Source organism: Manacus vitellinus, unplaced genomic scaffold (assembly GCF_001715985.3).
Source record: "Manacus vitellinus isolate BGI_N305 unplaced genomic scaffold, ASM171598v3 scaffold_23_pilon, whole genome shotgun sequence".
NCBI classification, from domain to species: Eukaryota; Metazoa; Chordata; class Aves; order Passeriformes; family Pipridae; genus Manacus; species Manacus vitellinus.
The window spans coordinates 11,917,573-11,938,903 of NW_021939718.1; the positions used below are offsets into that span (position 1 = coordinate 11,917,573).

The 21,331-nt window shown below is 40.4% G+C and overlaps 1 protein-coding gene across 1 annotated transcript; it reads left to right on the plus strand.

Moving 5' to 3' along the window:
* Positions 1–393: 393 nt before the first annotated feature.
* ACOT12 (acyl-CoA thioesterase 12) lies at positions 394–19,705 on the plus strand. Its single transcript, XM_029959936.1, is given in 16 exon segments — positions 394–490; positions 1,905–1,974; positions 4,123–4,183; positions 5,169–5,314; positions 5,785–5,852; positions 8,788–8,884; positions 8,886–8,936; positions 11,350–11,469; positions 12,073–12,223; positions 13,223–13,278; positions 13,675–13,735; positions 14,643–14,726; positions 15,956–16,089; positions 17,062–17,190; positions 18,160–18,286; positions 19,048–19,705. Coding segments are annotated over 16 exon segments (1,587 nt in total). The 3' UTR covers positions 19,183–19,705.
* Positions 19,706–21,331: the final 1,626 nt, after the last annotated feature.

Consider the following 21,331-nt stretch of genomic DNA (forward strand, 5'->3'; position numbering starts at 1 on the left):
CACGCCGTTCCTCTAATTCCGAGGACCTCCTCCACCTCATCCCCGGGCAACTCTTGCCTCATCCACAGGCATCCCCTACCCTCATCCCGTCCACCCCTGTCCCCTCACCACGTCCCCCTTTTCCCCTCACCCCGTACCCCCCCCTTCCTTCACCCCGTTCCCCCTCTCCCCTCACCCTTCTTCTTCTCAGCTCTGTCTCCTTCCCCTCACCCTGTTCCCCCTTCTCGCCTAGCCCAGCGTTGCCCTCACTGCAGCCGGAGGAGATCCCGGCCGATTTCCCGCTGGCGCCGGGGCGGGCCTGTCCCACCCATCCGGCGGGCGGGGCGATCCGGAAGCGCGAGCCTGCGTTGCCGGGGCAGCTGCGGGATGAGACATTCCCCCATGGATGTGTGCATGTGCCAGGGGGTCCTGCCAGCCCACGCCGACCCCCGCGGGGAGCTGAGCGCCGGGCAGCTGCTCCGCTGGATGGACGCCGCCGCCTGCCTCGCAGGTACTGGGAACACCCCGCCCGGAACACCGGGAAACTCGTCCCGCTGTTCGCCCAGGAGGCGGCGAGATCACCCCCCGCCTTGGGGGCCGAGGGAGGCTTGAGGGAAGGTTTCAGACGGTGGAAGGGGAAAGTGTTCCAGATTTCCCAGTCACGAGGGGGTGTGGAAGGGACCGCACAGGGTCACGTGGTCTTGCCTCGGTGTGGTCCCAGAGCGCGTGGCAGCTCTGTATCCCGGCACAGCTCTGCATCCCGGCACAGCTTTGTGTCCCGGCACAGCTCTGCGTCCCGGCACAGCTCTGCGTCCCGGCGCAGCTTTGTGTCCGGGCGCTTCTGGCAGCCTTGGGACCGTGACCGCTTCCCTAGGGAGCCTGTTCAGTGCCCAGCCACCCTCTGGGGGAAGAGCCTTTTCCTGAGATCCAACCTGAACCTTCCCTGACAACAGCTTCATATTCAGGTTGTTGTGCAGTGCTGTTCTCCAGGTTTCCTGCTACTCCTCTCCTTTGCCTCTGTCACTCAGGAAACTTTGTGAAGCAGAGGTTCCCTCTGTTTATGCAGCTCCTAGTTCAGTGGAGATTTAGCTCTGACTGGAAGCTCTAGGTGCTATGGTCAAATAAATAATACGTCACAATAACTTGCGATAAAAACTTAACTATCAGGCTATTAAGTATTAACAGTAAAGAAAATATTTACCTATTTCAGATCAACTTTCATAATTAATCCGGAAAGATTGCATTCTTTTTCACAACCAAATGCATCCCAGGAAGATGAAGAACACAGTTCAAATTTTGGTAAAAATATTTTACAGTAAGTAAGTACTGGTTTTGATTTTTTAAAATCTTGTTTGCATTTGCTTTTATTTAATCCATGCAGTTTTGGTGCAGGGCTGAGGACATGTACTTGCCTGCTTTCCACTGCTATGACCATGCTAATAAGGGAGCAGATTTTTCTCCTGTATCTGAAAATCCTCAGCTTACATGTTAGTTTACCCGAGCTGATATTAATGACACACTTTTTTGAGGGAGAATGCTGAGATTTCTGTAAGCTGTTTAAGACTTTTTGACTCTTTCTGTCCTGCAACATGCTTGTTAATGCTCTCCTACCAGAACATTCATTGTTAGAGAACGACATTCAATAGAGATTTTCAAACTGAGTAGTATCATTGTCATCATCTAGTCTCATCTCCTGATGTTACCTTTCAATATGAATACCCTTTACCATGAAATCATGATAAATACTAACTTTAATCTTATTTAGCTTCTCTTTTTTTCTAAGGGTCCCACTGCAGACTTGCATTTTGGTGTTCACAGGAAGAGCTGGGATCTGCTGTGTGTGATCTCTGTGTTTCAAGTACACAGGTGAATAGCTCACTGCATGTGCCTTGTGGTAACTGTGTGCCCCCGTGTCTCTTTTGAAGCTGAGAAACATGCTGGTGTGTCCTGCGTGACAGTGTCCATGGATGACATACAGTTTGAGGAGGCTGCCAGGTACAGAACCAGCTGAATGACAACCAGGTGTTTTCATTCCAGAGATCCTTACTTGGCAGAGATCAAATTACAGAATCAGAGAGAGCAGACTGATGAACTCACCAGAGTTACAGGGCTAAGTCCTAAAATTGCTCATTTCTACCTGTGATAACCTGCCCCACCTAGAAAGCAGATTGATTTCATGGGTCAGAAATAAATTGCTGTTACTTTGACTTGGCAGCCAAGATGAAAAACTTATGGCATGGTGTCTTTGGCTCTAGTGAAAGTGAATGATGCAGACCACTAGGTATCTCTGTTAAATGAGGAGTGTATACCTATAAAAGTTACTGTATTAATGTTTGTATTGTTGCAAGTGCTCTTTTGGTTTATTTCTTACCATCTCTTTCTTTCAGCTCTTGTAGAAAAACCAGAAATGTTTTTCATTCCTTAATCACTGAATTGGCTGACTCTTACAGGATAACACAGGACTTAACCTGTTTTAACCATTTTTCATGATTTTCAGAGGGATAAAAGACACTGTAAGAGGAAATAGCACCTTTATTCCTAAATCATGTCTTTACATTAACTTAAAACCATTACTTTGTATTTTTTGTGTGTGTTTTACACCTTGTAATCTGGGAATTAAGGAGAGCTTAGATGGGATAGACCTGGTTGCATAGACTAATGCACGTGCAGTTGTCTTGGCTGTAAACAAAAGCAACACTGGCTGTCAGAGGTACAGCTGGTGTCAATTTAAAACAGTTTGCTGTCCAAGTGTAAAATCAGCATCCACTCACACTTATGATTTTTAGAGCAGTGGCCGTTAGGATGAGAACTAGAACAAGTGACAGAGAAGAGAACATAATCATATCAAATCCAGAACCCAAAAGAGCATTTCTTTGTCTGTTTTGCAATATTGAAGTGTTTGTCCTGCCAGCTGTTGCTCTGTGGTTTTCATTTCGCCCTTAGGAAAAAAATCCTGTCTGTGAAAACTAATCAGAATTTCTCTTTTAGGCATAATACTTCGTAGTTAGTATCTTCAGAGCAATTTCCTGTCTTGTTCCTGAGAGCAGAACAGAGCTTCTGAAATATAGTAAAAATACTTTTCCTTCCATATTTGTTTCCAAATGCATCTCTAGTTCTTCTTCCACTCGTGACATCAATATTTCATTTTTACAAGAATTTAGAATCTAGTAACTGTGGAGTAGCTAAAGAAATTATTTTTCAGTGTCAGGTCATCCCTAGCATCCTGCAAATTCCTAAATTATGCCTGATCCAGTTGATTATACAATCATCTTACATAAGTAACAGAGCTGTTGCTGCTCCCTCTAGTAAATGAATAAGATGTTTTGTAAGTGACTTACTGTAAGGTTTCATTTCCCTAACTCAAGTTACTAAATGTTCTGTAAGGATTAAGTCTTCTGTGCTTCTTTCTTTCCAGTTGACTTGGAAATAGAAATTTCCACAACTCTCTATAGTTCAAAACTCAGTTTTATGCCATGATAACAAGTAAATCCCTCTTCCTTGTCTTTTAATATGCAGCCGTTCAATGGTACTGATTTCCAACTACATCTAATTTTAAATTACACTTATTTAAATTTTGTTAGTGTTCCATGTGCAAATCATAGTCAGTTCGTTCTATTAAGTTTCTGGCAGTTTTAGGTGTAAGTGTGGTGTTCTGTGACTTCTGCCCCTGCGTATCTATTGTTACTGTTCTGAACATTCTCCTTTCCGAAAATGAGCTGTGCAGCTGAGAACCGTTACAGTAAGGATTGTGTTTTTTCTTTGCAATGAATAATGGAAAAACTGCTTCTAAATATCTTCTTCAAAAGCTAATAAAGGCCGTGTACCTGCAGATGATCTTGATTCTTTCCACTGACCATTTTTCTCCTGTCTACTCAGCAAGGAAAAGCAATTTTAGCATAAAGGTTATGCAGTTCTCTGAGTAACTATAATTTTATTGAGCATGAACAAAGTCTGACTGGTGAATAACAGTGCTAAACTGAAAACAGTGAAAAATTAACTTTTTCAGCGAATTTTCTGGGCAACGTGGAAGACACCAAGTGATTAATGAGATTTTCTTCACTATTAGGAATAGATAGGGAGGCACATTCAAGCCCTTACAAAGCTACATGTTTGCATTCTCTAAGGTGTTATTCTTGTTAACAGGGTGGGACAAATTATTACCATCAAAGCAAAGGTGAACAGAGCATTCAGAACCAGCATGGAGGTAAGAGATCATCACTCTTATTCCCAATGATGTTGAAGGAATAGAACAAAGGTGGGAGCAGACATGCGTGCAGATTTATTTGGTACAGATACCTGTGCAAGTATTTAAACAATAACACTGCATAATGAAACTCTGGTTTTGAAGTATTATAATTACATGTTTCCTGGAGAATAATCAATGTCAAAGTAGAAACTGGACCCTGAAGAATTGAAGTCTTTGGGAGCTGTATTGGGGTAGGTGGTGTTGGTCCAGTACAAAGCTGTTGGCCTCCAAGCAGCCTTTAGATGAGATGCACTGAATAGGTGGAGTTCTAAGTATTTTTGAAACTTCTGGTACAAAAATAGGTAAATCAGATGTAAATATGTTCTTACTCTTCATATTGTAACAAATATGCAGTGCATTGCCAAGTGACTTGAAATCAGAACTGAGAATCAGAAAATTGGAAATAAGAATTGAATATCAGAATTGAAATCAGAACCTTAGGGGTACTTTTTCTCCACCGTACCTGAGTCCAATTCCATTAATATTAACAGGAGTAATGCATCTCACAGAGAATGTGTTCAAAAAGGCTCTCAAAATTAGAAAAAAATCAGAAGCTTCGATGCACATCAGGCATGGGAACAAATACAGTGTTTCACCTTCAAGTGTTTCATTGTGTTTTGTACGTTTAGACAGACCTCTTAGCCCATACAGACCTTAGAAAGATTCAAATGGGGATTCCAAATGGCACACAAGTAAATGGAAAGAAGTGTCCATGAAACTACACCTCAATGTCTTTCCTCTGTTTTATTTTGCTAAACAGTGGTTGTACTAAAAAAACCTTCAGAGCTCAGCGAATGGTGTGATATTCTCAGGTGTTCAAAGATGTATCAGTGATAGCAAAGCAGTTTTTTTCCTTTTCCCTTTTATGTGGAGAGGCTGGACATGATAAATTTTGTCTCAGCTGACAATAATATAAAAAACCTTATTTTCTCCTTCCTTTTAGGTTGGCATCAAGGTTACAGTACAGGATGTTTTGACTAATGTTGAAAAAACTGTGAGTGTGGCATATGGAACGTATGTAGCCAAACCAGTTGGTGCTGGAAAGGTATTCTTTCAGTTTCCTTCTAAGCTTGAACTGTCTGAGTTTCTGTGAAATAAACCAACTTTCTTGATTCTGAAACCCAGTAAAAATGGTCATACTGTTTTAGTCTGATCAGTAATAGGAAAAGAGCACAAAGTCCAGACTTTATATAGATGAGGTTGTTTCATTTTGGTTTGTTTTGAATTCTCTGCTCTGAAATTGTTAGGCTATTACTATTATTATTGCTACTACTATTATTTTTTTTTCCACTTTCTTTTGCACATTTGTTTTTCAGAGAACTGTAGTAAGGGGTGCAATATTGAGAGAGGCAAGCACTGAAAGAGACTCCACAGTCTCTCTCCTTTTCAGAGGCTGATCTAAATAAACTCTGAAACCTGCAAGGATGGGAGGGTGGGGTTTCTTTATCCTTTGCTTCCCCTTATGAGGAGGTTGTTCAGACATCACTGTTCAGATAGAAGGCATTATTTTTAAGATAGCTTCCAATCCAAATTAATTCTTTGCCATTTTTATTAATTAGTTTTCATGCCAATGCTGTTTCTTCTCCCCAGTGTTTGGCTCCCTGGAGGTATTTAGAAATCAGTCACGGTACTGTTGGCCTTCACATCGCTGTACCAGACAGGCACAGTCCCTTTAAAGTTTTCTTGTGAGAAAGGCCAAATATTCCTCAGATTCTCTTAACAAAATCCCTTTTTATGTAGCATTCTACTTTCTTGAATGTGACCAGAATCATGTACCTGACTTTCCTGTCTCATTGAACATGTTATGACAGTGCATCTGCTTTCTTAACGTCCACTGGAGGCTGGCAGAGTCATCCCATGAGCCATTAATATATCCAGTCATTTCTGCTTTCTCTTCTGTCATGGTATATTACCATTTGCAGAAGAAATAGACTGGAACAGTTTTACCAGAACTAAAGCCCAACTTGTCTCTGAAAGGCTAATGGCCAAATTGCTTCCCTGAAAGCACTGAAAGAGTATAAAGTAAGAATTGTTTATTATTGGTTTGATATCATACCCATGGAATCAACCTGTTTACCTTTTGCCCAAATTTCCAGGGAGGTTAATTCAGGATTAAATTCGTGATGATTAACTAAGATTGGACTTAAAGCAGAAATGTCCCAGAGGGAGTTAGAGAGCTCAGTTCAAATTCCTTCACAAAGTCTTGGAGAAATTAAAGAACTTTTTTTTTTTTTTTCCAAATCCACTTTTCTGAACAACTGTTTCTAAAATTGTGGAGAGAGAACCACTGTGCACCCACCATCTTAATCTGTTAGTTGGACCATCTGGAAGAAGATGGGAAGTTCTTGTTGAGAACCAGAAAGGAAGAAAGGAAATGGCAAGAGGGTTTGAGGGAAGAGTCAAAAGCTGAGAAACGTTAGCAGCACCAAGGCAAGACACAAAATGTTGAATTTCTGTGTGTGTTGCAGTGCTTGGTGCATTATTTTTGAGCCTAGATGTGCTGGTTTAGAAGTTAACCAGCAGGGGGAATGAACTCAACTCAAAGGAGAGATTATAAGTCAGAATAACAATTTATTAAAATAATACAGTAAGTACAATAATACAAACAAACAATTGGTCTCAACCCACAAAAACCCAAATGTATTAACCCATACCCTGGGGCATATGAACAATAGTGGTGCTTCCTTGGGCCCTATTTGAGTCCAAGTAAAGGGAGAGGGAAGAACTGCTTGGTGGGAAGCTTGCTGCCAGTCTGACGGCAGAACTTGTGATCGCCAGTCCAGTGGTGGTCTAATTCTGGTTGAAGAGCGATGAGAGGCAGCCGTCCTCTGGATCCACGAGTGGAGTTGAAAAATGTTCCAAAACTCAAGATGTATAATCATCCTCCTGTTCAGCAGGAATGTTCAGTGCCGCCCCTCAGTCGGGAGATTCCACAAAGGTGCTGAGAACAGAAACATCCCTCCTATCTCACAGGCCTCTTAACACCTAACCATAGTATTATAGCCTGAGAGTCAGCTCTATTCGGCAGAGGTGTGCCCCGAATAGTCTTTGACAGACAATAGTCTGTGTCTGGAGAAATACCATGGAAGGCTATAGAATACAGTTTTGGGTTACACCCACCATGATGAACTGATCTCAGTTGTCCTAACTAGGACACTAGACCTTGTAGACAAATGACACAAGTGACTATTCAGTGACACCTGTGCTGTAATTATCCAAATGTAATAATTTTCTTAAGCCAGTACATATTTGTTATCAGTTTGTGATTGAACTGACATACATGGGAATTTCCACTTACATCACTGATTAACTTTGTAATTCAAAAATTCAATACTCAAACCTTCATATTAATTTTTCTTTTCCTTTTTTTTTCTCAAGTGAGAACTGTCTTAAGAACTATGTTTATGCCCTGAGATCATTCCCAACAAGCAGGAAAAATTTCATAACATGGGTGTCAAAACAGGTAAAAAAAATCTTTCTAATTTGATCACTAGCTGAGCCAAGAAACAGGTTCATCTTTTATTCTGACAGTAATTTCTGTTCTTGAAGAGACTTGTGCTCAGAAGTTGCTATGTTCCCCTGCAAAAGAAAGTATTCCCAGCAGTTAAGCAAATATACTGGTATTTTGAAAATATATTCCACGTATAAAATACAGGCTTTTACTGAGGTTTTACTGAGGAGAGATTAAACCTGTTGTAAACATAGATTCTAGTCTTAACTTTGTAGAACTGAAGAGTCTTGTTTGCTATAAGCAAAGAAGCTATTTGTCTTAATGGTAGTTGTCTCACAGGGTACAGTTGAGTACCCTGACAGAGGTTGATGGGTTTTATCTCCAATACATTTCCTGGAAACTTCCTTCAAGGGTATTTATTGTAGCACTAATTCACCTTCTTACAAGCAAAATAGGAGAGAGGAGAAAACATTTCATGGAAAGGCTGCTAGGTAGCAAAATAGGTACAAATCATACCCAGAAAGTGATCTTGTCTGCTGAGTGGATCTTAGGCAACAACTTAAGAGGGTCCAAAGTACAAGTTAGTCATGTGTTTCCACACATTTATGTAATCACAAAGATAGTTAATTGTGGTGAAAGTCAGAAGTACCATTCAGGTCAAGCAGCCTTAGCACTTTTAAAATAACTGACGTAATCTCATGCCTAAATCTGTTCCTACAGAACACCACTGAGAAGAACAAAGATCAGAGTGAGGATGTATGGCTGAACATTTGAAAGTGATACTGGAAATGCTCAGACAATGGAAGGTGATCCAGATCCTTCTTCTCTCTTTTGTCTATTATATGTTGTCTCAGGTAATCACAAGATTTGTAACAAGTTTGACATAATCATGTCATACTCTAACCTTAATTAGACACATTTGCACAGGTGCCAATCACACACAGTGGCAAAGTCTTTGAAAGACATTTGAATAAGTGATGAACAGGGCTCTGGTTCTTCTGTGTCTTTCTGTTTTTCTTCTTTTCATGGTGCCTGAAGCAAATGCACACTTCAGTAATAGGGTGCATTTTCTTCTGAAAAAATTCATTGATGCGTTGCTGCCATATTTCAGATACTTTTGAAGAGGAAGATGCAATTTCAGTTGAACTTACTCATGTACAGAGTATTGAGCTTGTCCTGCCTCCTCATGCAAACCATCATGGAAACACTTGGTGGCCAGATCATGGCTTGGATGGAGACAGTGGCGAGTATTTCAGCAAGGTACTTCCTACACCACAATCTCTGCATATGGTTCTAAATAGATGTGCTTTAGATATTAAGGCTTTCACAGGGATTTATTTCATGAAGAATAGAGACCCAGACCTTTGTAACTTTTCTTCCTCCTCACATTGCAGGAGACCCTTGAACTATTTATGTGGTACAGCTTCCACAGCCACTGTGAGAGTCAAATATTGCACATACAGACCCTAAGGGCAAAGAGACTGTTATCCTCCTGGGAATCTCTGCAGAACGTCAGAACTGGATGCAGGAACCGAAACTTGCCCTCCTTTTGGTTGGTGCAGTGTTTAAAAGAAAAATTAATTGTTAAATCAGGATGAAGCCAAGTACAAAGTATTTTTTGTGACACTGCTACTCAGTGTGGCCTAGTCATAAAATCATTTAATTCCTCCTCTCCTGGAGTCAAACCATTGTTTTTCTCCTTTCCTGTTCTTGGACACTGCACAAAGCTTTTTTGTGAGCACCACTGAAGTTTCAGTTTGAATTCTCCTTGCATGGCAAGTGACCTGATTCACTGCAGGGATGTTAGATATGTTTTCGCTTTTTAACTTTAATAATTAAATGGCTTTGCCATTCATTATTCATGTGGTTTTGGTTTGTAGTCAGTAGTTGTACTAATAACAACAGATTTTCTGTAGTGGTTGGATAAACAGCTTGTTTTAGTAACATCAGTGCACTGGCCTTACCCCAGTGTGCAGCTCCATTGGCTTGAAGGGATTGTTGCAGGTTTTTGCCGTAATATGACCCAAAATATTTACCTGTTTTTATCGGATAAATTTTACCTAGTGAGAGTCACATTTAGATTTAAAAAGGAAAGGAAAATAGCAGCAAACTGAGTATTGAATGAATTTCCATTGAGCTAATGAACATCAAATATGATTTATCATGCTGAAAAATTCAGGAATAATAGCTAGTGTCAGAGGCTGGTTGAAAACAGAGATTTTGTAGTTTTTTACTTGAGAGATAACTGGTCTCACTATGAACCTTTTTTGAGACCACTCAGAGCGAGACCTGACCTTTGAAGGTGCGAGGTAAGAGTTGGCATGGCTACAAACTCTGATGGAAGAATGGAAAAGGAGGGATAACCCTTGACAAAGAAATTTTAAAGTTTAGTCGCCTTCCTTCTGCCCTCTCCCCTCCCCACCACCTTTGTTCTGACAGACAATACATGAAAATCTTGAAGATAGAAATAAAACAGTTGAATATTATTAATATTAGTTAGAACTTGATACGTATTTTCTTATTTCTTACACTTGCAGTAAAAGCATTCAGAGCAAACTTTGCCATGAAAAATTGAATATTTAGGCCAGATTTCTCTTTTGTTCCTCTCTTATTTTCAATAATAGTGTGTTTGCATTTTTAACATTGTAACTAAAATCAATGTTTAACATTTTAAATCAGAAGAGCAAGTTATTTTTAATTTCATTACAAAGTCATTTGAATGTATTAGGCTATTAAATAGATGTACCAGTCAGTTAATTAGGTACAGATAATTATGTGCATTTAACAATACTGGTACATTAGTTTTCAAAGTGCAGTTCAGTTAAAGGCTAGGAGTGCTGCAAAACTGTGTTTTCAAATTTAAAAGATGCACAATGAAAAATCTATTCTCAGATGTGGACATGGGCTTCTCACTGAGAACAGCATGTTTTTTCAGAGTCTAAAAATAAATGGCATTATTGTGTATTGTTCCCGATTTGTGTGATGCACAGAGATCCCAGTAGAAAGTGAAGGGCTTTGACTGCATTTAGAACTGATGAAGAAGCCTAATTTTTGCCCACTCCAGAGAGCTTGCAAACTAGATCCCATTTACACAAACTGCATTTGGCAACAACGAGTAGTTTTTTTATTCTTATTTCTTATCACACCAGCAGAAAGTGTCTAGCAAACAAGCAAAAAGAAAGTACAAATATTAAAAAGAATAGATAGACTGACATTGCTTTGCGTGAACACTCTTTCTGGTACTCAGCCTTTCTGCTCAGGTTTCCTAATTGTTCAAAGGCTTTATGATCTGGCAATTTTATGTACTCCCTATGCATACAGAGGTTAATGAAACTCTGTGAAATAAGTGGTTACTCTGTAGGTAAGAGATTCATGGTCTGGCTCTGAAAGAGGGTAGTATCAAGCAGTGAGAATTAATTGGTGTTTGTAAAATGTGTTGAAAAGGAAACAGCTTGACATAAGTGGCATTATTATGTTTGAAGCTCAAATTATATACTCTTGGAGCTGAACATGGTCAGTGTATTCCAGTGGGTTATGGAGTAAATTAGTGTAATGTAGTGACCTTCTGAGTCGTGCAAACCTTGCTGCTGTAATCCCTTCCCACTCCAGACCTAACAAGGAAGTTCCTCAGCATGACTGTGTGTTTTGCTCTCTCTCTTGCTTTCTTTCCCAGCCGCCTTTGTCATTCATACCCTGTCCTGAAATCAGTGAACATGTTTAAGTTCTGGGGACCCTCCTTTGTGGGCGACCGCCTCGTCTTCAACACCATTGTGAACAACACCTTCCAGAACAGGTGAAGTTCCTCATCTGTTTGTCTTCCTTGACTTCTCCAGCACCAGCCTAAACTGTGTGTTTCAGGTTTCAGCCTGAAATCCAGGAGGATTGTGTTCCTGAATTAATTATTTTTTCGGCTGGAACATTGAAGGATGTATCTATATCTAAAACTGTCTATCTATATGTGGGAGTTTTTTGCTTTTCTCACTGGAAGTTTTAAAAAAATGCATTCCCTGACTTTCATTTTAAACATAATTTGTAACCAAATCTCACTCCCACAAATGCAGTCACTAAATATTCCTCTAAAACTCACGGATTTCCAAGAGTTCATTTGGTCCCAGAGCAGTGATTCTTCAGAATATTCCAGTTTACCCATCTTGACATCTGTTGGCAGATCCGGCTTCTATTTTATTACTTATTTTTATTAATTCTACTTAGCTACTCCCATCTTTTATTTTATTTCTGAAATGTGTCTGTCCAGATTGAGTAATTTATTTGGTTTGCTACAGAAGGTATTTCAGTCACACACACCTGGGTGTAAAGCAGTCCTTTTTAGCATTTCTCAGGGCTCCTTCTGCACCACTTGAAGTAGTTCAATAATTAATATAAACTTTTCTTTCAGTGTGGAGGTTGGTGTCCGTGTTGAGGCTTATGACTGTGAGGAGTGGATCAAGGACCAGCCACGGCACATTAACAGTGCATTCCTCATCTTTAGTGCTGTGAATGACAAAGGACAGCTGCTCCCCTTCCCCAAAGTCAAACCCACAACAGAGGTGAGCTCTCATCCACAGGGGCAGCAGGGATGCATATTTGAGGTGCTGTGGTCCAGCCCAGCACACTCTATGTGCAACAGATCATCACTACAACCAGGACATGGAAGAAAAATCTGCTTTTTGGAGATTTTTCCACCTGTCTGTATGTTTATGAAATTTCCACTGACTATAGATGAAACTCTACAGTATTAGTAGTTATTTTTAGAAATCCTTCACAAAGATGAGAAATAGAGTTAATAAAAAAGGGTGGAGAAATCAAACAAATCCCATTATGTGTGTGGGCTTTCCAGTCCCTTGGACATGAAGATCTCAGCATGTGTTGCCCTGAAAGTGGTTCATGAAGCACTTGAAGCAGTTTGAATACTTTCTTAAATTGTTTGCTTTGATGTCACTTGTCATGAGCCTTCCTGCTCCAATTAGAAGAATTTTAGAGAGCCAGCAGTAGCAGAAATGAAATGATTGTTTAACATCAGAGATCTTATCTTTTATAGAATGGCAACTAGACAAATAAATCAAGGTGTCCCAAGTACTAACTGAAGCAGTAAAGTTCACCATGCACTTTGCAGGCTGTTCCAAGAGGAAAAACTGACTTTACAAAAATAAAATAAAATTTTTCCATGCTTTCTTTGTGCTTTGGACACCTGATGATGAGGAACTGGATTCATAGTTTATTTGGTGGTGGCACATTTAGAAAGAGTAAAATGGGTGTGGTTCACTGCTCAGCTGCCACTGGTTTACGACCAAAAAGCACTAAGAGGGAACAGCTGTGATACAACTCTTTTATCACATTGTTTTTTTCAAATTTAAGGGAATATCTCCAAGCCAAAAATAAACTTGGGTTAATCTGGGGAAAGGTGAGGTATAAAGTACAGTTTTTTACTTGCCTGTATTATTTTTCTGGCATTTGTTAATCTGTAAAAAATAATGTTTAGTGGTCTTTTTTTAGACTTTATTCTAAAATAATCAGATGTGTGACTGTCTGGTTTACTTTTGATGAAGGATGGTATGAGAAGATACTACAGAGCTATTGCCCGAAGGAGAATTTGTCTAACCAGGTATAGCTGGGCTACAAGGAGGACTTGGTTTTGAAAACTTAATTTTATAATCCATCCTATAAAAAACCTGATCATTCATTAAGTAATCAAAATCTCCTTAATATATATATATGATGTTATATTATTAAATTTCCAAATAATTTTGCTTCAGATGCACTCAAATTATTAGAGGCTATTTGTCTGAAAATTACTTTGCTCTACAGGTTATTTGGTTTCTCCATCTTCCTTGAAAAGAAAAAGGGAGTTATTGCATGTGTGTATTGCGTCCAAAAATTGATAAAATATCTGTATTTAGAAGACACTTAAGCCTATAGAAAATGATAGTTTGTAGTGTACATAGAAGTAAGTGTAAAGAACCAATTCATGCTATTATTTCTCTCGTTAATTGTGTTTTAGAAAATGCATACTGTCTGCTAAAGGAGACAAACCTTCTGAACCCTGGGAGAGAAGCAACCAGGTAATCTGTAGGTGCATAAAAAGGTGGGGTTTTAGACTTCTTGGGTGTGTAAGACTGTGCCTGTGTTACGCAGTGAATAGTGATGAACTGGAATTTAGGTGGACTTACAGACAACTTTTCAGTGTCCAGTTTTTGTGGCTAAATTTTCATTGCATTTAAGATCTCACAGAAATTTTCATTCATCTACTCCCATTACATGAAAAAAATAAGTAGTTGAGAGTTATAATGCAGGAAGGGATTTGCTGTTAACAGAGGCATCACCACTGTTTGAAGCAGCACTTTTCTTTTTCTGAAAAACAATGATTGTAAACATGCACACACTGATAAAAATGGCTTACTTAAGATTTATTTACTATGAAATTAAAACCTGCCATGAAAGACTCTAAGGCTGTATTCTCTTTATATGGTGGTTAAATGAGAACTCCATCTACTGTAGCCAAGCATAAATAATGGATATATTTGTACTTTCTCTGCTCTGAGCCTGCTGTGTAAAGCAATTGCCAAGATGGACCACAGCTTGATAGCAAAGAAGAGGTTAATTTTCTAGTAGATTCTAATTACTTAGGAAGAAGATGGACAAAACCATTAATTTAGTGGTCTGAGAGGTTGCCTGTGTTATCTCCCTGGTGGTAACAGTTTTTCTGCACTGCTTTATAACTGCAGAAGCTGAAAGTAGTATTTTGTTGTTCTTTAATTAAGGTTGCTTTGCCAACAGCCATGCGAGCACATAATCTACCCATTGGAAGTTTAATTCAGAAACTACTAGGCTGTGTTTTCACTTATAAGAAAAATAAACATTTGCTTGTGGTTGAGGGGTAATGATAGAAAAAAGAGCATCTCATTTCTGCAATGTTTAGTGAAGTGTGCTTTTACCCCTTCATTTTCAGACATGTGTCTTACATTTCAGGCATATTTGAGTTACAACAACATGGCAGCACTGACACACCTGGCAGCAAAACCAAGATGGGAAATAACCAGGACGCTGGATGATGTAAGTGCATCATTGTGGAGTCACTGCACAGCCACTTGAGCTGTGCTCCACCACAAGAGCTGGGCGAGGAAAAGCAGTGTTTTACTGTATGTACATCTGTAATACACTGCCTTCACCAGCTCTGCAGAGGTTTCTAAGCAGCAGGGCATTATCTTGTGATAGTTCCAAGTGGACACTGCCAGTCGCACAGCAATTTATGTACCATATTTTTCATATATACCATATTATCTGTCAAAAGGCCACTTGAGGCTGTTCCTATTCATGATTTTCCTTTCAGATATTCTTCTTCCAGCCCCTTTTCTATTAAAAGATTACAGAAGTCTGAAAGCAAAGCGTCTCTCTGTTCACCTACTATTGTTATAAACTCAAAATCAGCAAGGAAACTTTTGTAAGCCAGTTCTAATAGAGGAATATCCTGCTAAGAAAACCAGCAGCAAGATCATGTAGCTGAGAAAACTTGGTATTAACCCAGTTACAGGGCATGTTTCCCAAACCACTGAGAGGCATTGGATATCTGTTAAGGCTGGATTTCTGAAATAGGGTTAGTGACTGGCAGATCACTTTAAAATCATGTAAATCCAGAGATGTTTGGGGGCAAGAAGAGGTGGTTGCAGTACTTTAGTCTGACCTCCTGCACATCAGAGGCTATGAAACTTTGCTGAGATGTGCTTGCATCTGGTCGATGAGCTGCTTGAGTAAGAGCAGACACAAACAATAAGGAATTCTAGTGATTTGGGAATAACACCTACTAACTCTTAAGTACTCTCTTTTACCCATCTTGTTCCATTATACAGGGTTTATGGAATGTGCCCAACCCTTCTTTTGTGTGTTCATTGTTATGTACAAGTTGTTCCTTTTGAATTCTTAATATTAGGGTTTAGGCCTGTGACTAGAAATAGACCCAAAATAATCAAGACAAGATACTACAAGTGTGGGGCAAGAGAGGCAAAACCATGTGTTGAAATAGTTTTCCCATATATCATTGATTCTGGGCGCTCTGCTTCACAGAAAAGAGAAAAAAGGGTATTTTGGAAAGAGAAATGCTGAGTCACTTTAGGGGAAGGGGGCATAGGCCAAGGTGTTGCTGATTTCTATGGACAAAGGCATTTGGTATTTCATGGGCACTCCTGAGAAAATCTGCTGAAGTCCTAAATCTGTAACATTTATAAATCTTAAAATATTCATGCAGTCATTCTTTGTTTTCAATACGTGCTCACTTTTTCTTTCAGATAAAAATATGGACTCTTGAGGAGGGTGATGCGTTATCTTTCAAGGTTGAAATGCAGGTGAAGATCCCATCCGATCTGGCTTTTTACCTTCTGTCCGACTTCACGTTGCGCCAGTAATGGGACAGACATTTCCTGTAAGAACCTGCCTTTCTTCAGGGCCTTGAATCCACTGACAACTAACCCTTTCTGATACAAATATTTCCTGAGATGTTGGCACTTTTCTACCCAGTTAAGAAGAAATTGTTGTAAGAAGCTGACATCAAAGATTTGTTAGTCAAAGTGTGCATTTTGGTTTTTACATTAAAATTTGGGTTATATTCAATCTGATTCCAAATTATAGGTGCCCTGGACTGTCAAAAGAGAGGGATGGGACAGAGGTGACCCCTTTCTTAAATGAACACAATTCCATGCCTAGACATGTGTATGTTAAAAGTGACAAAACCCAAAAGTTGCTAGTAAGAACTTCAAGTTGCATACAACTTGAGGTGGATATATTGTGCATGCTGTCTGTGAAAATTAAGGAAGACTCTGGATTCCTTCACGTTTGTGTTGTTTGGGACACGGATGCTTAGATTCATTCTACAGTGAAAGTGAGAAATCAAGAAATGGGGTTCTTCAAAATGTGTATTTTCAGGAAAAAAAATCTTTTAAAGTGTATCTGAAAAGGAGTAGGTTTTGAAATTGCTGTAAAAGGTGTTTGAGGTTCTTTATTTACCTTATATGGTGTAAAATAATGCTTAGAGTTGAATTAATATGATGCCAATTGGTTTTGGTGAATATTCTCTTAAAGGAGAAGCACTTTCAGGTAATTATTCCATCGTGAAAGGTTTTTACCAGGTGAAAGTGGAAACTTAGGGATATTTGAAAAAATACAATCTCTACTGAATTGATGGCTTGTAACAAGTGAAATCTGAAGAAATACCATGTTAATGAGGTGTTGCAGAAAACCTAAATTTTTCACTCTCTATTCCTCTCTCTCCCTTGCTGCCTGAATGTGAAAATCAAAGGTTTAATGTTAGGATGGAACACATTTGCACTGTGGTTTTTTAAAGGGGATGCTGTTGCATACATCAGGGCTTGTGTGTGTGTGCTACATGTATTTGCAGGACTTGTGAGGTCCTGCAGGCTGTGAGTGAAGAGGAGAAAATATATTATGTGATGTCTCTCCCCACAAGGGGCTACGAACCCAGACACTTTGTGATTCTCATGTCTCAAAGGCAACCCTGCAAGCCACAGTGAGTAGGGCTTTTGCATTTCACTGTGAGCAGGTTCTGTTGACCTTCTCCTCTCATTGGGGGACAAAGATTTTATTTTTTAAGAAGCTAGATTAGTATGTTGGTGCCTGCGTTTGTACAACCGGATTTGTTTTGCGACATGAAGGTGCAGTGAAGTAAATCCAGATCATCACAAATTTACAGCATAGTCCAGTATTGCTTCTCTGATGGTGACTCTTTGGGAGTGGTCTGTCTAGAAGGAAAATAGGCCAGAATTCCAAACGGGAAAAAATATCGTGTCTCAGAAGGCTTGTCAGTGAGCTGAGACACCAAACTGGGAATTTGTCTTGTTATTTGTTTTAACTGACATTGTAGTCCCATTCAACATATTTCTAGAGATCCTCTTATTCAAGGAAGTGCTTGAAACCTCACACAGTTATTTTACCTGTAAATTTTGCCAAGTCTCTTGATCAGTTTAACATCCACTGCTTTTTATTTTATTTTTTATTGGATTTCCTTTTGTTCTTGCATAATGAAACACAGGTAAATGGGACCATTTGGTGTTACTTATCCTTTTTTAGTCTCAATTTCTTTTCTTATATTCAGTAATTCTTCAAGGTAACACTAAAAGGCAGTGTTCCGTACTGTGCTTGCTTTCTACCCTCACATCAGGGGATTGAATGAGTTTGAATACCTTTGCTGGGGCTGCTTCTTAGTAAGAGCTGTTCTGTAAACATGGGTTGTGGAGAGCAGGATAAATTTAAAAAAGGACATGTTGTATGTGAGTGGTTGTTCTTTGGCTTTCCACAGAGGTCTGATAAAGCCTCAGTGAGACCAAGGAGAGCCCAGCCCTTCAACAAGTACAGGTGAACACACAGGAGCTTATTTACCTTCATATGAAAGGGACACCTTTGGTACAGCTGTGTATGTTGTCACTTCTGTGTATCTTTTTGGCCAAGAGAAGTGTTTGATGGTTCCTCTTGCCCACAGTGAACCCTACACCGTGGCTGTGAGGTCGGTGAACCTCAGGGCAGTGCCCCCATCCCCAGAGTTCTCCAGGAGTGAAGTCCTTTGTGCCAGGTTCCAGATACACACCGGCACGAGCAGCTCCTGTGCCGTGAGTGGCTCTGAGGCCTCATCTCTGCCTCCCTTTAGGGAGCATCACCTGTGCATGTCACTGACAATCTGTGAAGGCAACAGCAAAATACAAACAAAAAAATGGGTCTGTTCTCCCAGTCTGGTTGTGTGGAATGAGGTCTAAACTAGACACTGGAGGTTGCTGTGCACCTCCAGAGTCATTCATTCACTCCTAAAACACACTTCTAGAAGGTGTGCATTAAACTGGTCTCTGGGGGTGTCCATCTCTTTCACTGACTACAGAGGAAGTCCATGGAAAATAGTTCAGACTAAATTCCTAACTTTAACTTTCATATGCCAGAAATAACACAATCTGAATCCCATCTCTGGATGAGTGACAATGTTCTTTTCTTGTTCTTTTCCATGGGAAGGCCCAAACGTTTCCATTTAAGAAAACACATTCCTGAAAATATTCAGTAGCTCTCAGTGGCTGCAATTATTATTTTCAGGCAACAGCTTTGTTCACAAAGCACACATATTTAACAGGGTATACATGTTTCTTGCTGCACTGCTCTGTACATCTACCTGCAGATGCTTGAGGATCTGAGAGCAGTGAGGACACTGAGATCAGTGAAGTGCTGTGAAAAGACATGCTTTTTGCAAATTATTGCCTTCAGTTTCAGAAGCACTGTGTGTTTCTATTCACATCCATAAAAACTTTGATGCTCATCTAGGCTCTGCAAAAAATCGCTAACTCTTGCAATCCACAGGCTTTTTTTGTCTCATTTTTTGTTCAAACAGGTGTGTTACTTCAATCAAGTGACATCAGGAGTGATGCCTTACTTAGCTGCAAATCTCGCCGTCTCATCAAAATCCATTGAAGACTCAGCTTTGGAATGTATAAAGTTCTTGGAGATGAAAGGCTGCATGTACTAAAGTTAAAAACAGATTTCTGAATGGACATCTGAAGATTATCCAGCAATTCTGGTTTAAATTCCTGCAAGTGTGTTGATCATTTTTCTACAGATTACTTACGTTGGATCATGTAGCCAGTATTTGGCTTGAACCTGAGAATACCTTGTACAAGCATCTGCTATCAAGTTGAGCTTAGGCTTTAGGATCCAAATTCAATTTTTAATTTAAAAAAGATTAAGGGACAGATTCTGCTTTTGATTGCATTAATGAATTTTGTATAAATGGAGGAAGAACTTGGCTCAGTGGAGCTGTAGCTCATGAGACTGTTTCCCTGTTTTAATATTATACTGTATGAAAAAGGCATCCAAGCAGTTTTAAATCTGTAAATACCACTTCTTGTAACCTGCAAACCAGTGCTACCAAGTAGCTTTCCCTGTGCTCTGACCTGCCTGTCCAAGTCTTTGCAACCCCATTATTTATAAACTGATTACAGCCCATGTAAATTAGAGTTTGCTGCTTTTAATACTTGTCTGTTTATGTGTGACTTCCAATAAATTATTGTTTCTGAGGTTACAAATTCATCACAAATTTCATTACAGGATATCTGGGGTGCAGAATGGCTGCTTTGTAGTGGTGATGGGGACTGCTGGCAACCTCAGTGCCTGGCTGTGGAGCAGAACAGTAACTCTTGGATCCACTCCCTCGCAGATGAAAAGGGGGGATGTTTTCAGAGGTTTTATTGTGGTGTGTGTGCTTTGTTTTCTGCTCTTATTTTTGCTTAAAAGAGCCTTGTTGAGAGGAACGAGTGTGCTCATCAGCAGTTAGATCCTGGCATGGACAGGGATACGAGTGGGATCAAAGCATGAGCTGCAGGAGGGCCACTTGATCTCACTGCAGAATCACAACTGGTACAGGGAGAGCTCTCAGGGTCTGGCACCGTTCCCACTTAAACACATCCTCAGTTCACCCTACAGCCAAACCAGAGCTCTCTTCAGGGATTCATAGGATACAGCACATTTTGCATATGGGAAGTGCAGCAGGAGAGACACCAAGGGAAGCCCTGGAAGCGCTCAGGGTGCCGCAACACCCAAGTCACCTGGGCTCTCCACAGGTCTGGTTTAGCTGGGGTACAAAGCCTTAGTGAAACCAGTTCTGTCTGCAGGGGCTGGCTGCTCTGTGCCACACACAGCTGTTCCTTCCACTTGGAATAGAGGCAGGGAGGCAGGTCCTGGGCTCTGGCTCTGGAGGACCATCCACAGACCCAGATCCTGATTTCGGATCAGCATGGTCATCACAAGGGTGAAGTGCAGCTCCTCATTCTGGGGAGCAGGGACAGCCCCCCAGGACATGGGAGCCACTGAGGCCCTGCTTGTCACTTCCTGGCTCAGCTGGCCCTGGGAAGGCCCAGATCCCTCCAGGACCAGGAGCTCAGCTCCCCAAGTCCTGCAGGGTGCAGGTGAGGGCAGACAGGCCCTGGGCTGGGCAGAGAAGTCTCCAAGATCCCAATTTTTGGTGAAGAGAGACACCTAATGTTGGCTCTGAACACAGGCAGTGGGGACAAAGCCTGGATGCTGCCTGCACCAAACACTGTACATTTATTTACACCTTTATATGCAGCACCTTTTACAGCTGCTTTTCAAACAGCTTTCTTCAGCTACACGCACCTCTGTGAAATCATCAGTGGGTGCATTTAAGGTGTAGTTTTGTCCAACAGTTACTGAGGATTGCTCTGAGTGAGTTGAAGATTGACCCATGGCTCACCCCCTGCCTACACCAGCCCTCACTCGGATGTACTGGCAATGCTAGGACACTGAAAGTCTGTGGCTCCAGGTTCCTATGCATAAAAGAACAGGTTACAAAGCCAAAGAGTTGAGAAATTATCTAAAAAGATGCTTTTTGGACAATACATTTAATTCGTAGAATAGAAAGGGTAACATTGGGATGCCCATTGCAAAATGTCACATAGAAGTGACACTGCTTTGAGCTTTAATCTAATAGTTAATTAAAACTCTGTAATTAATTCTTGATTTCATTCGCATCCACTCTCCTTCCCCATTTAAATGTGTGCTCTGATGAATACAAACTGAATATACACCCCCCAATTTCAGTCAACTTAGTGCGCCCTTGTCTCCACAACAGAACCAGGAAACCTAAAATAAGAGCCATTATA